Raw genomic sequence first — 16,940 nt, 5'->3', positions numbered from 1 at the left:
TGCAATGATGTAACGATTTTTTAGTATACTTTTTGTGGATACCAGTATTTTATGTCCCTCGGTAGTAACGTAGTCAAAATTCAAGTAGCTTTGTGAATGCAAAATTGCACTACAAAGCTAGTCAATCCGGAACTGTCATATTAATGACAAATACGAATATTTTAAATAAGAAACATTTGTGTTTTCAGAACTTTTGCTTTCTTGTGTCCTTACCGAGCAGCTGATTGTGAAACTTCAAAACCAGTGTGCACTAACTTTATAGCCGAAATTTTTACACTACGTCGGAGGGGACATTTCAACTACTTTTGTAGTTAGATTTAGCCAATCAGAAGCCCTTGACTACGTAGCCACTAGCTTTGTGAATGCGAGCATTGTGACCAATGTCTCCATTGTACCGAGCATAGAAGAATTTATTGTCAGTGTTTGTTTTACTATTTAATTTTGGTTCCATGATCAAGGAAGACCAAGGTGGATGCAAATGCATATATTCGGTATAAGTTGTTCATATGTGCACGCCGTTAATGAGATCATTCTATCTATATTTTCTATTAAAAAAAAGTCCTAGATTGTATTTATTTATTTTTGTCAACATTTCACTAATTCTTTCAAAGTCACTGCACTTGCTCAGAACAAAAACTATATATACTTTAATTAATATAACTTTCTAATTTATTTCAGCTAAATACAAACCATTTGAAGTTGAACCCTGATCGATGAAATTCAACCGTAACCGAATAACAATTTCAGCAACTCTATAACCGAATAACAAAACCATGAACCGTCAAGACTCCATAAGACGTGATCGTTCATTCGATAGTGTCTTAAACAAATTGATGCGACTTCGATCGGAAAATCATGAGAGCTTCAAAGCTGCAATGTATAATTTCCTGATAGCAGCTGGTTTGGCTGCTTTTGCTTCAGTTTGTATTATCCTTGGTCCCTTTGTCAAACCTCTTCTCTGGGCATTCCTTATGGGTGCAGTTTTATTTCCATTCAAAAGAAAGCTAGCCGATCTACTTAAAGGATGGTTCGAAGGACTAGAAGTTTACGATTCAAATGTATTGGTTTCAATATGCCTAGCACCATTAGAAACAACTGAATATTGCGGCAGGAAACTTGTTGAATGGTTGCGAGAACATTGGCAAATCATAACAGCTGGTATGGGAATAGCCACATGCATTAAACTGCTCTACTTGTATGCTCCCAAAGGATTTCTTTGTGCAGTCTGGCGGCTAATAATTTTTAGTCATTCGCTGTTTGTACAAATTATTGCAATTTTAAATATTTATTTAGTGAGTATAATTTTTTGTCCAAATAGTCTTACGAAAAAATTTTTTATTGAACAACCTCTGTTTGTAGTTATTGACTATAATCATTTTGTACCTTACATCGGTTTACATGTTTTGGAAGCCAGAAAACTCATCGAGATTTGTGATTGCTGGTCAATCGCTTTGGATTGCTGTAGTCAGCTACGCTTGTAGCTTCTTTGGAGCACTACAAGTTCCTGTATTTATGTTAATCATGGCTTACACTGGCTTCGCAATTGTCTACTACTTAAACAAAACCCAGGATTCCAGTTCGATAGTAGAAAAATTTAAGCTGTTAATGGATAAAAATGCTTTCATGCAATCCGTTAATGACATAAGTAGCAGTAAAACAACCGACACCGAGGATAACTCGATGGCTGAATCACTTGACTCAATGGAAATAGAATCAGATTCAAAGGATGAAGATCATCTGAGCGATTTCTATTTTAAAATGCTTTTCTGTGCCTGCGTTGCTACGTTCCTCTATCGCAATGTCTGGGTATTTATTTTGGCTGCGATTCCAATCACAATTCATTTGGTGTACACTATTGGTAATGTTACCGGTTTGACAAATTTCATTTGGGAAAAAATAACTGGAGTCTATTTAAACTTGAAGGTAAAGCAGTTATCTTGATTCCTTTAATTTATTTGAATTTTTCAAAATTTAATTTACATTTACAGGAATGGGCTCTAGACCATCACAGTGCTGTTCTACCACTCTGTCTACCCGGTGTCCTTGTATTAAACTATAAAATTAACAGTGTTGTTCGGAACTCGCTTAAGTCATCAGTTGATGTAGTGACATCTATTCTAATGATCATTTTGATGATTTTAATCATTGTCTTCCTTGGAGTATTCTTCTGTGTGAATATTTACTCCGAAACAATTGAAGTAGCTTATTTGGGTAAGGATTTAATAAATAAGACATTCACCGATCGACCAGAGTTGGTGGATATTCTTCCCGCCAATATGCAATCGTCAATTGATGATGCCCTTGATAATGCACATCATTATGGACGGCGGAAGATTGAACAGTATATCGATGATTGGTTGAAAGATGCTGATCCAGTGCATAGTGTTAAGCTGAAGAATCAAATACTCGATGTGTTTGATCGTTTGATACAGTATTGGATTGATTTTAATAAGTCTGATACTTATGGACCGAGAGTGCCAACGGATGCACTTAAGAGTACATTTGGAGAAATTGTTGATAATCCTCGTAAGTCTTTTATCTGAATTATGTTTTTATGTTTTTTTGTTCATTACATTTAAACATATACTAATGGGAACCTATTTCTATACTAACAAATGCGGTGTTGGTGCAATCTTGAGCTTTTATTTTATTTTGTTAGCTTTCTGTAAGCTTTTAACATATCCCCGCAGTAGGTTTTGTTTGTCTGACTAGTGGAAAGTGTTTTTTTAATATATTTACTTCAGATTTGTTAGTGTTTACATTTTTTAAATTGAGAATCCCATTTTAATATTATTCTAATTGTTTTTAATGGACAAAAATGTTTTTAAATGAAAACTAAGACTCAGAAAATCAAGCAACAATTAGAGATTGTTGATTTGAAAGATAAATGGCAAAGAATACGCAAATACAAAATGAACTTTGAACCGTTTTCGAAAAGTGTTTATATTAAATGTGGAATTCAAGTAGTTTTGAGTCCATTAATTAAGTTAAACAACTTTTGCTTCGTATTTTATGGGCTTTTTGGAGTGTTTGATCAATAGTTTAAGTTTTTTTTTTATATTGTGCGCGCACTAAATGGGTTATGAATACCCTTATAACGATTAAACACAGTGCGAGAAATTAAGAAAGGAGGATAGGATTAGAGAGGAGAAACCGATGCACATTTGTTTTGAATGTCTGCACATTGTAATGAGTGATAATATTCAGCCTGGTAAAGCATTACATATTCGTGTAGTGCGGCTAAAGAAAGAATCTCTGTACTTAACATTGGTAACTGATGGGAATTCCTAGCAGAACGGGTATTACGGTTGAATTGTTTAAGGGGAGGAATGCAACTGTCTATTTCACTAGAGCAAGAGAAGCAAATGTCTCGGTAAGAGAAAGATCTCCTATCATTTTTAAAGCTTTTTTTTCGATTCTATCCAGAACACTCAAGTACGTTATTGGGGCATCAGCCCAAATGTGAGAATTATACTCGAGTTTTGGACGAATAAAAGCTTTGTAAATTATAGCCATATCAGAAGGGGTAAAAAACTTCTTGCATCGTCGGAGAAAACCCCAAACACTTAGCAGCATTTTTGGCGATGTCAAATATATGATCACCCCACAACAAGTGGTTTGTAATGCACGTACCTAGGACTGATAGTTGTTCAGTCTCCTCGATGCAAGTACCACTCATAGAAAGTGACATTGGAGGAGGGTAACCCTTTTGCGACAGTAGACAGCATTGAGTTTACGAAGCATTTGATTCCCCATTGAACAATGCTGTCAAGTTCAAAATTAAATGAGCTTATCATACGCTGCCGTTGGTAGTCCACATCCGAAGAACAAGGGTGTGAATCTAAAAACGAATATGAAAAGTTGAGGGTACTGTCATAAATAATTAGTAGGTTAGAAGTTTCAGAAAATGCAATTTAAATCTTTATCTAAAATCTAAAGAAAAAAAGGTCTACATGCCTTATAAGTTTTGATAAAGCTAAACTTGACTTACTTCAAGTCAACACTTACGACACGTCCAATAGCTATTAAAATTGGCCAAAGTTTTAATGAAGTTTATTCTTACTTAAAAAATAAAGATTCGTACGGAAGAAGTATAAGGGGTGTAAGAAAATCGTAACAACAGCATCTTTTCTGTCCAAAAAAATAAAATAAAAAATCCGCTCAAACTCAAGTTGCTCAAGAGTTTTACGTGTTATCAATAATTTAATCTTAAACGAACGAAACTTTAAAAAACTGCCACTTAAAAAGAATCTTATCCGATTTTAGTTTTCGTTCTCATATGAGTTGGTAATATGAATAATAATAGTTGGTAATAGAATAGATGGAAAAACGGACGTCCTGATAGGTCAAACTTTATTTTCACTTGAAAGAGGTTATGATATGCGAAAAAATTGAGATTGAGGTTCCAAATCCAAAATTATCTTACATTTTGGGCCCTAAACTAATCTAAACATCATTGAAAATCTATGATAAGTACGCAAATTTTTTGTTTTGCTAAAACAATAAACCACGCCACACCAAAATCACTACAATAAAACAACAAACAACCAACAAACACATAATATATCAAGATAAGCCAGCTCTGTGGTTCAACTCAGTAATATTTTTCTTATAGTCTTTGTCTGTTTTGGTTTTTCCTATTCCTTTATTTGCAATGGCTGGAAATTTCAGGGTAGATTATTATTCGTGGGTTTAGAGCGAATTTTCTTTCTGTGTACTCCCATACTTCTTTAAACAGGCCAGCTGTATTGGCACTAAGTGAAACCCAAGTGGGGGAGGATTCCGATCCCAATTCTTTTTTTCAATTTGATGTGGTTTAAATTTTTCGTGAATAAGCAAATCATTCACTATTGCTTCCTTTATCGAAGTTGACAGAGTGTCAACTTCTCGTGAATTTGATGCTTTGTCTGATTCCATCCAAAGAATTGTTCCGTCCTATCCTCGCACTTAAATGAGGAATTCTTCCTCTTCCTCGGTTCCTACGCTCGTTGTGAATGATACTTCATTTGTAAGCTCTTTAGAGAAGAACTGTTAATCTCTTAGCTAGGCAGTTCGCCGCCAATTCAACGCTGCCGGTGAGTATTATGATTCTGCCTGTACTTCAGCGAGTTAGTGGGCACATTTTTTTCGCACTCGTACTGTGGCGAGAGTCCTAAAAGATCTTAACATACATAAATTCGCTGGTTCGGATGGTATCCCCGCTATTGTTCTGAAGAGGTGTTCTTCACGCTGGTAAAACCATTGCTTAAGCTTTTTCATCTGTCCTTATCCTCAGAACTCGTTCCGAGCGGATGGAAACCCGCATTTGTTTAACCCATTCCCAAAAAAGGCGAATCTTCCCCACTCTCTAATTACCGACAGATTGCACTTACATCCCTTCTTTCCAAGGTCATGGAAACGCTGATTAATTATCAGCTCAAGAAATATTTCGAAGATTGAAAGCTTCTTAATGACCGGCAATATGGCTTTCGTAGCAATAGGTCCACTGGTGATCTCATGGTTCATCTCACAGAACAGTGGAACAAATCTTTACACAGTTTTGGAGAAAGTAAGTTTACTGCACTTGATATTTCAAAAGCATTTGATAGGGTTTGGCATCGGGCTCTCTTATCGAAAATGACTGCTTTCGGTTTTCATGAATCCCTCCTTCATTGGATTAGTAATTACCTTTCGAATCGTTCAATACAAGTTGTATTGGATGGATTCAAGTCTGAAAACCACAAAATTAATGCTGGTGTGCCCCAGGGCTCTGTCTTGTCTCCGACACTTTTTCTCATTTTTATTAATGATCTCCTGTCTACAACTTCTAATCCAATACATTATTTCGCTGACGATAGTTCTCTCAGCTTTTCAGATTCACATCCCTCTTCTTCGGATGTGGAACTGCAACGACAAAATATGATAAGTGTTTCTTGTCTCACCCTCTATTACCGTTATTTTAATGGTTTATGCTCTAGTAGAATAACCAGTTGCAATCCTCCCCATAAACAGTTCAACCGTAATACTCGCGATTCTAGGAATTGCTCATCAATCTACCCTCGAGCCCAGCTTCGGTCGTACTGTTAAGTACAGAGATTCGTTCTTTAGCCGTACTATGCGAATGTGGAATGCCTTGCCACACTCTGTCTTTCCCAGCCATTGCAATATTCAGGAATTCAAAGTGCTCACACGGTGTCTACATAATAAGGGTAGTATTATCCCTTTGAGTGTGCACTTATTAAGTACAGAGATTCGTTCTTTAGCCGTACTAAGCGAATGTGGAAGGCCTTGCCACACTCTGTCTTTCCCAGCCATTGCAATATTCAGGAATTCAAAGTGCTCACACGGTGTCTACATATTAACATATTAAGGGTAGTATTATCTCTTTGAGTAATATCAATAAGTAAATAAACAAAAATAAATTTTGCTTAAACTAAAATAAAAGGCCTTTCGAAGTACGAAGTTGTTATTTATTAAACTTAATCAAAGCTTTATCATTTTGTATAGGTACAAATATTTACACTCCTATTCAGTTGAATAGTCGTAAAAAGAAAAACCAGCGGTTCTTTTTAAACAATCGGATTCAGTTATGTTCTTCAACTTTCGTTAACTTCTTAAAATTCTACTTAAAAAGCTCAACCTATTTTCTTTAAATACAAAATTGAGTCACAGAGCTACAATAAAGCTAAAACCATTTAAATATAAAACTTCGTATTATGCTAAAAGTGGAAATGGCTTAAAGTCGTAAAAAGTCAAAGAAATATAATGTCAAATTATATCCTTAACGAATGTTTAAATTTTGATTGTTTCATATTTGATGTCAATTACCGTTATAGGGAATAATAAAGTCAATACCATATAGCAAAATTAATTCAAAGGCTATTTTAAAGGAAATTCATAATGATTAGGTTTTCATATGTTTCATAATTTTTTTTTATGTTTTATCACAAAAAAAAATCCTTTTGCACTTTCGACAAAAATCAACAAACAAAACTACAACTAGCTTTAATTATAATGAAGAATTTTTTCATCTGTATTGCGTCCCCCACACTGCATGTTTCATGCTAACCCACGGCATTTTTTAATAACAAAGGACATTTTAAAGAGCTAGTTTTAGTGGCAAAACAGGGTATCATCGGATGGGCTCAAAGCAACACTCAAACCATCCTCGAAGTAGCCGAATCACTCTGGCACATTATACGAACCAATTTATCGATGATAATGAGTTTTACTGGAGATATAATATCTTTGATACTATCAGGAGGTCAAGCATGTGTTGAATTCATTCTGGATATGGTTTGTAAAATAAATTACTAAAAATTCCGAAATTATGATTTTTATAATTTATAAAAACGACTCTTTTCAGATAATTTTTTTTACTGGTTTGTTTTATCTCCTGAGTAGCAGTGATAAAAAATATGCACCGCTCCAGGTGACCAATTATCTGGGCTTTTCGTCAGGTTCAAAAATAGCTGATGCCTTAGAGAATTCGATATCTGGTGTTCTCATTTCGATGTTCAAGTGTTCTGTATTTCAAGGACTTTTTACTTGGCTTGTTCATACGATTTTCGGCGCCAGAATCGTTTTTCTGCCATCGGCTGCCGCGGCTATATTGTCTGCAGCACCATTCTTAGGTAGTTACTGGTGTTCTTTGCCAGCTTTTCTAGAATTATGGTTGGCTCAGGATCAGTTCTACGCTGGACTTTTGTTATTCCTTTTGATGTTCTTTATTCCACCATACTTTGAACAGGCCATCTATGCCGAAATGAGAGGGTGAGTATAGTATTTTCCATGGAGAACTTTTTAAAATAAACCTGTTGTTTATTTTTCTTTAGAATTAGATTTTTAACAGCTTATTATTTTGTTTGTTTTATTTTTACCTATAAAATGAAATTAGTTATTATATTTATTATAAAATATAAAGCAACTTTTAATAGCTAATGGGTCCAGTCCATTCTTAATAAAGTTCATTTAATAAAGGAATTTGAAGACCCATTGAAATTTATTGGAAGAAGTTGAATCACAGAAGTTGAATCACAGAACGTATTACCCTCTATCGAAAAACTTAAAGGTCGCGAAAATTGGAATTCTTGGAAGTTTGCGGTTAAGACATACCTCAAACTGGAAGATCTTTGGGACTGCGTCGAATATAATTATGGTACAACACTGGAAACGAAGAAAGTGACGAAAACCAGAGCGAATATAATTCTGCTGATCGAGCCAATAAACTTCGTCCATGCTCAGTCTGCGAAGAATGCGAAAGAAGCATGGAACAATCTGGAACTAACGTTTGAAGATTCATGATTGACGCACAGAGTTGGACTTTTGCGGACTTAAATCACTACACGATTGGATGATAGTGATTCTGTTGAGTCATACGTAACAAAAATCGTAAGTACTGCCCACAAATTAAGGTCAGTGGCCATTGAGGTGAGTGACGAATGGGTTGGTACTTTGCGCTGCTTGCTGGATTATCTGACGACTATCGTCTGGTGATAATGGGACTTGAGAGTTCAGGTACTCCTATAACCGCAGATGCTATCAAAACGAAACTACTTCAAGATGTTAAAACTAGTGAGTCCGAATCTGCAGTGCTCTTTTGCAAACGAAAGCCAACGGAAAAGTCACGTGGACCAAGGTACTACGAATGTCGAGATTTTGGCCATTTTTCTCGGAACTGGTCAACAAAAATAAAATTAATAGTGATTCTAAACCAAAATCACATTCGAAGACGCATAGTTTTCATTCTGCTTTTACGGCTAACGCAGGCAACAACGATTGGTTAATTGACTCAGGGGCATCGGCTCACATGTCTATGAAGCGTGACTGTCTCACAGATTTCGCAGAACCAGATAAGAGAGAGATAATATGTGCCAACAACTCTCGCCTGTCTGTTAAAAGGATAGGAAATTTGAACTTACGAGTTGCTGTTCAGAAGAGTGTCCGAGATGTTTCTGTGAAGGACGTTTTGTACATTCCCAACTTGTGCGTTAATTTACTCTCTGTAAGCCAGATGGTTAAAAAAGGAAATTCCGTTGTCTTCGATTCAAAAGGCTGCACACCTTAACTTCGATAGTTTGCTAAAGTTAAAAATTGTGTCTCTGGGGTTAACTTTAACAAAGTCAACAAAAAAACTGTAAAGTCTGTGCAAAAGGCAAGCAAAAGAGGACTCGCGCGACAAAATTTTTTGAATTACTCCATTCTGACCTTTGCGGTCCTATTGATGTTGCTTCTCGTGGTTGTGCACGTTATATCTTTGTTTATTTTTTGAAAGCTAAGTCTGAAGCTTTTCAATGATTTGTCGAATTTAAAAATTTTGTTGAAAGACAGAGCAACAAGAAAATCAAGATTTTACGCACCGATAACGGCACTGAGTTTTGCAATCGTTCATTTAGTAAGTTAATGAAAGAAAATGGAATCCAACACCAGACGATTTAGCAAAGACAATCAATCCATCGATTATCGAGAAGGCATGCTGCATGTTATTTGGACTTGACGTTAAGTTTTGGGCTGAGGCAGTCTCTACTGTTGCTGTGTCATCAATAGATCTCTTAGCAAATCAACAACTTATGTTACACCTGAAGAGACTTTTTCTGGACGAGTTCCAAATCTCAGTCAGGTTCGAGTGTTTGGTTGTAAGGCAATGGTACATGTGCCGGAAGAAGTTTGACTCAAAGTCAGAATGCTGCATTTTTCTCGGTTACTCTGAAAATACGAAAGGTTATCGATTATACCAAGCCGAAAAAGATAAAATCATAACTAGTCGAGATGTTGTGTTTTTCGAGAATTGTCAACTTGACAAAAGTAAGCTATTAGACCCAAAAAATAATAAATATTTGTATATATTCTCAGATGAGTCGAATTCAGTAGAGGATGTTGGTGTCAGTGAAGATGATAGCACCACTAAAAAATCAGACGGCAATACTGTAACGTTTTACTCAGAAAAGGAAGAAGTTGTCGAAAACCGAGAGAGTGATATGAGTTGCTCGCCAGCACAAACAGTTAATTAATTCACTGAAACACGACGCAGTCAACGAGCATCAAAACTTGTCCGAATGAATGGTTATGTTTGTCAAGCTAAATCCGTTGAGCTTTACCATCCATTAACAGTTGATGAAGCATTAAACAGAAGCGATTCGAAGTTATGGGAAGATGCAATGAAAGAAGAGTACAATTCTTTAATTAAAAACTTGGGTGTTGACCAATATTCCATCTAATAAGAGAAAAATTAATTGTAACTGGATCTTTAAAACGAAGAAAAATGCAAAATGTAATATACGAGGGTCGTTTAAAAAGTCCGTGCAAAGTCAGACATATGGCACTACTGGTGCATATCGAGGTTATTTACAGTTAGTAGCATGTCTTGAAAGAATACACACCAAGTTTTATCCAGGTCGGTCTACTGGTTTGTGTTTGACATTCGTTTGAGTTGAGGAAGTCACAAAAATGAACGAAAAAGAATTTCGTGTGTTGATTAAACATTACCTTATGAAAGGCAAAACTCCCCAGGAGACTAAACAGAAGCTTGATAATTATTATGGTGACTGCGCACCTTCTAGTAGAACAGTTTACAAGTGGTTTCAAAATTTTCGGTTTGGCCATATGAGCACAACAGACGCTGAACGTTCTGGACGCTCTGTTGAGGTTATAGCGCCTGTCTTTTGGGATTCGCAAGGAATAATCTTTATCGACTATCTGGAAAAGAGTTAAACCAATACAGGTGAATATTATTCATTGCTATTGGACCGTTTGAAAACCGAGCTGAAAGACAAACGTCCACGACTGGCCCACAAAAAAGTTCTTTTCCATCACGACAACGGACCAGCTCATACCTCAGCAGTTGCGACCGCAAAACTATTGGAATCAGGATTCCAAATATCCCCCCTATTCTCCACACTTGGCTCCGTAGGACTAGTATTTGTTCCCCAATAAGAAGAAATGGCTGGTGGGAAAAAAATTCCATTCAAACGAGGAGGTGATTGCAGAAACCAATGGCTACTTTACAGACTTGGACAAATCCTATTATTCGGAAGAGATCAACAAACTAGAGCAGCGTTGGACGAAGTGTATAAGACTGAAAGGAGACTACGTTGAAAAATAAAAAAGTTTATCTAAAAAAATTAAGCCGTTTTTATTTTCGCACGGACTTTTTAAACGACCCTCGTATATCGCTACAAAGCCCGTTTTTTTATTAAAGGGTGTGCTCAACAAAAAGGGGTTCGATTACTAAGAAACTTACTCCCCGGTAGTTCGATATACCTCTATTCGATCCTTACTATAATGGCTACCAAGTACAACCTCGATATCGATCAAATGGACGCAGTGAGTGCGTTCTTACAAGGCGATCTGATTAATGAGCGTGTAAATCGAAAAAATCCTTTATGGTCTGAAGCAAGCTTACCGTGTTTTTAACCAAAAATTAGATGCGGCATTACAAGATCTAAAGTAGATCGCTGTATTTAATAAAGATTGTCTACGGGGTAAATGTTGTTTGTAGCAGTTTATGTAGATGATCTTCTTATATTTACTAACTATAAATAACAGAAGTTGGAATTGAAAAAAAACTTATAAAACGCTTTCAAAATGAAAGACATAGGATAGGCCCGTTTTTCTTGGGCATTCAAATTAACAGGGATCGAAAAAGAGGTTTAATTTTATTGGATAAGGAGTTATGCATCAATGAAATTCTTAATCGATTCCATATGTTGGATTGTAACTTAGCGAAAACACCTTTAGATGCTAACCAAAAGTTGACAAAGGAGATGTTCCCACAAAACGAAAAGGAGTGTGCTGAAATGACAGATGTACCCTATCAAAAGCTGTGGTTAGTCTTATGTTTGCAGCTCAAGTCTTAAGTCCTCATATTAGTTTTGCTATAAGTACAGTCAGTCGATACAACCAAAACCCGGGAAAAGCCCACTGGACAGCAGTAAAACACATTTTTCGCTATCTAAAAGGAACAACTCATATGGAACTAGTTTATACCGCTGCTGGGGAAGATCATGTTTCCGGATTTTGCGACGCCGATTGTGCTAGTGACTCAGATGAGAGACGATCCGTTACCGGCTACAACTTCTTGCTTCATAATGGTGCAATCTCATATAATTCGAAAAAAACAGCCAACATTAGCCATCTCGACGACAGAAGCAGAATATATGGCACTAACAGCAGCGACTCAAGAAGCAACCTGCTTGATAGGTCTACAGAGAGAGCTAAATAAATTCACCAGATTCAACTATCATTCCTTGTAATAACAAAAGTGCTATAAGCTTGGCTCTAACCAGCAGATATCATGGAAGAACCAAACAGATTGATGTTAAACATTTCTTTAACGAGAAAAAATTGGCGTAGGAAAAATTATTTTGAAGTACATCAGCACTGAAGAAATGACAGCTGATTTGTTGACTAAGGCTCTTCCTGGATCGAAACATATTACTTGTTCTTCTACTAAGATTTGGTCTTGTCTAATTCAGTGAGGGTGTTAAAATAAAATTGTTGTTTATTTTACTTTAGAATAAGATTTTTATCAGCTTATCATTTTGTTTGTTTTATTTTTACTTATAAAAATAAAATAGTTATTCTTTTCTGAATCTTCAAACTATATTTATTCTTTTATTTAAATTTATTTAAATATAAATAAACTATTAATAAAAATAAATATAACATTTTTCATCAAATCCCTTTTGTCTCATTAGTGGCGGGCATCCCTATTTGACTGGACTGGCTATTGCTGGTGGTATGTACTGGTTGGGCTGGCAAGGGGCGATATTCGGGCCATTGATGTTGTGCTTTTTTATTGGAATATTTGAGGTTGCTTCAGTGGCGTTACGCTCTGACGAGCCAAGGTAAAAAAATACGATCCGTAAACAATTACTTTACTTTTGTTGTTTTTTTTTTTAATTATGGTTAATTTTTAGGAGAAATTCTGACGAAGATACTAGAACGCCGTGAGTTTCACTTGATATTCTACATAGTTTATAAATGCTTTAAAGAAGAAGTAAACAATTAACTGTGTGTGAGACCTTGACATTAATAACAGCTTTTATTTATCCCTTTTAGCAATCGCCGCCATTCTTCGTATGTGCATTGATATCAATCCGAAAACAATCAAAAACAAGATCACTCGGATTGATTTGATACGATACAACGATTTTTATCTGCAGTGTGTATAATATGAAAAAGAACCTCGAATTTGTTAATTTTTAAACTTCTATTCTAAACTAATGCCTTAAGCTTATCTAAAATTCTTTGTTTAACATATTAACAAAACTAATTTTATATTTTATTTGTCTCAATTCCGTCTTTATGTTAATAATAAATGTTTACTTTTATCTTGCACTTAATTCCCCCCTATCAAAGTTAACCTAAGTTGGCCCAGTGAACGAACAAAAAAGTCTTCACATTCCAAACGTTGGTATTTTATGTAACTCTCGTTGTGTTGTAAGGACTAATAATAATTGGTTAGTGAGTAATACCAATTTCGACTTATAAATAGTTTTTTTCTTTTAAAATTGGAGAGAAAAAGTACCAATTTTTAATATTGTGATTTTATAGTCATAGAAATATAGATTTTCACTAGAACCTATCCTTTGTAGTGTTGAATTCACTGGAATAATACTTATTTATATTAATTTTAACTGCTGTACCTAATTTTTTTAACAAAAAAAAAAAAAAGTAATTTTAAATTAATGTTAAAGTTTATTTTTGTACCAAAATCAAAATATAATTTAATAAAGTTTATACTTTATAAAATAAATGCATAAACTATGACAACTACGAAAGGAATTTTTATGTATATTAATATTCTCATTTTTAATTTAGCATAACTGTTTGTCCTACATCGAAGCCATCGAGGACAACATCGAGGAAATCATCAGTATCTGTATCTCAGTTTGCATTTATAAAACTAATTTCAACAATCTTTTACCCCAATAAACCTGAAGAAGTTACTGTCGAAGAGTTGACGGACGATACTAGTACAGATCTAAATGTGGTAGATGTTTAGGTTTATGATAAGACCAACCAAAGAATTAAATAAATAAACTGCCATTAAAGCTTAAATACATAAATAAACATTCAACGAAAATCGATTCGAACAATTTAAGCCAATAAACGTGTTGAAATTATTTATTTAGTTTAATGTTGTGATGGGTTACATAAATATAATTCATTTGAGTATTCTTTTTAATAATTAAGATGTAAAGGGAAATTCTGGATGCCTTTCAATTCTGAAATAAAACAAAGAAAATAATAAAAACACTAACAAAACAAAAACAAATATCTTACCCCTTGAAAAAGCTGAAATCGCAAACACGAATATTAGAATCTAAAGCATTCAACTTATCAAGTTCCTCTTCGCTGAGTGAAAAATCGAAAATATCCAAATTTTGCCTTAAACGACCTGGATTGGTACTTTTTGGTATTGCTGATATTCCACGTTCAATGATCCATCTAAGAAGGACCTGAGCAGGAGTCTTGTCATGGGCAGAAGCGATATCCTTAACTTCTTCAATATCCATTAGATCAGGGAGCTCTCGGCTATTCATACATGATATGGAAGAAAGATAATAACTAACCGCTTTTGAATTGTTAAGTTTTTGCTACTTACTCAACTCCTGCGGCTTTATTTATATTAGCAATTCCTTTGGATCCCAATGGTGCGTATGCCGTTACGGTTATTCCATTTGATTTACAAAATTCAATTAGATCCTTCTGTTGCAAGTATACGTGGTGTTCAATCTAAATTAAGAAATTTGTATGTTTAGTGAAATTATGTAGCTAACGATTAGTTGGTAAAATGTGTTACCTGAAGGTTAGCTGGTGGAACCTTACAGTTATCTAGTATTCGTTGAATTTGATTCTTGTTAAAGTTCGAGAGGCCAATTGATTTGGTAAGTCCTTTTTCTAATACTGCTTCCATGCTCTATAGTTCAAATATTTCGTTTGTTAAACTTTCTTAAAATTGACTAAAATTTACTTTAATTTACCTTCCAAATGGCTAAATGGTCAGTGGTCAAATCCATAACAACACCATTTTCATCTCTAACAAATTCACTTTTTGCCGCATCGAACATAATTCCAAAAGGTACATGAACCAAATATAAATCAACATATGAGAGTTGAAGATCTGCCAGTGAATTTTTTAGAACGTGTTCCACTACCTCAGCTTTGAGAGCTTAAATATTTAAATGTTTTTGTTTGTATGCATTGTTTTATAATTAAAAAATTAACAAATGTTATAACTTACCTGGGGGTGGTAACTTGGTGGTGATGAATAATTCTTCTCGGGTGAGTTTTCCGGAATCAATCCATGATTTAAGAACTCTTCCGATAACTTTTTCATTTAAGTAAACGGGTGCGCAGTCAATATGGCGATATCCTGCTTCAAGGGCTAAATTAAGTGCTTCTTCGACTTCATTTTCGGGTGCCTGCAATTAAGTCAGTTAATTATTATTTATTTTGAGTGTTTGATTTTGTAGTAACAGTAATGTCACAAATAATATTTTAAATACAATTAAAAGTTACAAATAGTTATGATCGGGTATGACAGTGAGTAGCGTGTCTCAGGTCTAAGGTATCTTCATATGGATGTATTTATGTTGGTAAAATATATGTTAATATTTTAAGGTCAATACGATAGGGTTATTAATTACTATAGGCTTTTTTATAAATTAATTTTGAACACTATCGATAAATAAATTAATTTGCACAAAAGTCCGTGGAAAACAAGGGCCTAGTACCTTACAACTTTCAACCATTCCTTCCTGTGGGTGAGTACTGTTGTCAGAGATGGAGGAGACCTACAGTTTTTAATTTGAGAAAGCACTTTCCATGACAAGAATTACTTTTGGGGAATTAGTCAATTCCTCGCAAGAGGCAGCACCCGTGAAAAAAACTTTTGATGGCATAGGCAGGGATCGAACCCAAGACCTCTGGCATGACAGTCCAACGCACTTTTTTTGTATTCATTTTTATTGATATATAATATATGTATGTTGTCCGGATGCAAGTACAGCAGCGCTTTAACTTCTCCTGAAGCATAGGGAAGCAACAAGATCCTTCCACCTATCCCGATTCACCGCAATCAACCTGTGGCCTCCTTTAAAACTGATGACCTCCAAGTTGTCTTTGGCCTTCCAACGCGTCTATTACCCTGAGGATTGCATTGGACGGATTGTTTTACTATATTGTGGTCAGGTTTCCTCAGTGTATGACCTAATAGGCCATTTTCGCTGCATGATGTCTATGTCCAATTTTTTCTGTCCGGTTCTATTCCACAGCTCAACGCTAAAAATGGTTTGCGGCCACCAGATCTTCAGAATAGAGCACAGACAACGGTTAACGAAAGCTTGTAGTCTGCTAGAGATATTGGCAGAGCATTTCCATGTTTTCTCAAACATATAACAGCACTGATTAGACGATGGCTTAGAAGAGTTTGAACTTGGTACGTAGCAATAATTTTGGGTTAGTTTCACTCTCCCAGACAGCCTGCACGAGTTTAAGCAAAATCCGGGAAGCTGCCTCAGGGTTTGCTTTTAGGAATTCTGAGGGAATACTATCAAGTCCAGCGGCTTTGTGTTTCTTTATAAGATGTATCGCATTACTTATGTATCTCTGCACTTGTTGGGGAACTGGTGTCTATACCCCTAGAAAATCTGCGCATGTTGTTCAATTGTGGATTCAATTCTGCATCATTAAGCTCCGAACAAAAGTGCTCCTTCCATCTTTGTAGCTGATCTTCTAACGTCACTAAAAGGTTCAAATCTAACACGGGATGGTTAGTGTTAGTGCTACTACGCTGTCCGACAATGTCCTTAGTGATTTTATACAGCTCCCTTGGGTCCCCTCTTCTGCAGCATGTATCGCATTTTCCTCAAGTTTGTCCACCCTTGCCCTCTTGTCACGTCTCACACACAGCTGCACTGTCTTATGAGATGCTCTATACTCGTTACGTAGAATCA

At 35.5% G+C, this 16,940-nt stretch overlaps 2 protein-coding genes across 6 annotated transcripts in view; one reads left to right on the top strand and one right to left on the bottom strand.

Annotated features, from left to right (window-relative positions):
* Positions 1-678: 678 nt before the first annotated feature.
* On the top strand, positions 679-14,054 carry LOC129943536 (transmembrane protein 245). 5 transcript variants are annotated; one of them, XM_056053051.1, is made up of 8 exons: positions 679-1,292; positions 1,360-1,923; positions 1,989-2,526; positions 7,097-7,275; positions 7,346-7,752; positions 12,675-12,824; positions 12,897-12,926; positions 13,801-14,054. In XM_056053051.1, exons 1-8 carry the CDS (start codon positions 774-776, stop codon positions 13,982-13,984), a joined length of 2,571 nt encoding a protein of 856 aa, XP_055909026.1. In that variant the 5' UTR covers positions 679-773; the 3' UTR covers positions 13,985-14,054. The 5 variants fall into 5 exon arrangements, with proteins under 5 accessions (XP_055909026.1, XP_055909025.1, XP_055909024.1 ...); XM_056053050.1 differs by having other exon boundaries at positions 7,085-7,275; XM_056053049.1 differs by having other exon boundaries at positions 7,073-7,275.
* An 11-nt stretch (positions 14,055-14,065) lies between these two features.
* Positions 14,066-16,940, bottom strand: part of LOC129943537 (aldose reductase-related protein 2) — a 34,348-nt gene continuing 31,473 nt past the window's right edge. The window contains exons 2-7 of the mRNA XM_056053054.1: positions 15,227-15,407; positions 14,967-15,154; positions 14,786-14,902; positions 14,588-14,718; positions 14,266-14,517; positions 14,066-14,207 (exon numbers count right to left, since the gene is read on the bottom strand). Coding sequence (XP_055909029.1) covers positions 14,171-14,207; positions 14,266-14,517; positions 14,588-14,718; positions 14,786-14,902; positions 14,967-15,154; positions 15,227-15,407 — 906 coding nt within the window. The 3' untranslated portion in view covers positions 14,066-14,170. The remainder of the gene's footprint in view (positions 14,208-14,265; positions 14,518-14,587; positions 14,719-14,785; positions 14,903-14,966; positions 15,155-15,226; positions 15,408-16,940) is intronic.

This window comes from Eupeodes corollae, chromosome 1 (genome assembly GCF_945859685.1).
Source record: "Eupeodes corollae chromosome 1, idEupCoro1.1, whole genome shotgun sequence".
Classification (NCBI taxonomy): Eukaryota; Metazoa; Arthropoda; class Insecta; order Diptera; family Syrphidae; genus Eupeodes; species Eupeodes corollae.
Note: the sequence above shows the minus strand (reverse complement) of the source record. Positions and strands in the feature narration are given on the sequence as shown.

Excerpts from the sequence above, each read along its gene's own strand:
- LOC129943536 (XM_056053049.1), top strand. The coding sequence starts at position 774 with ATGAACCGTCAAGACTCCATAAGACGTGATCGTTCATTCGATAGTGTC. Across the intron at positions 2,527-7,072 it reads AGAAATTGTTGATAATCCTC|GACATTTTAAAGAGCTAGTT; the intron begins GTAAGTCTTTTA and ends TTAATAACAAAG. Across the intron at positions 12,927-13,800 it reads GACGAAGATACTAGAACGCC|CATAACTGTTTGTCCTACAT; the intron begins GTGAGTTTCACT and ends TTTTTAATTTAG.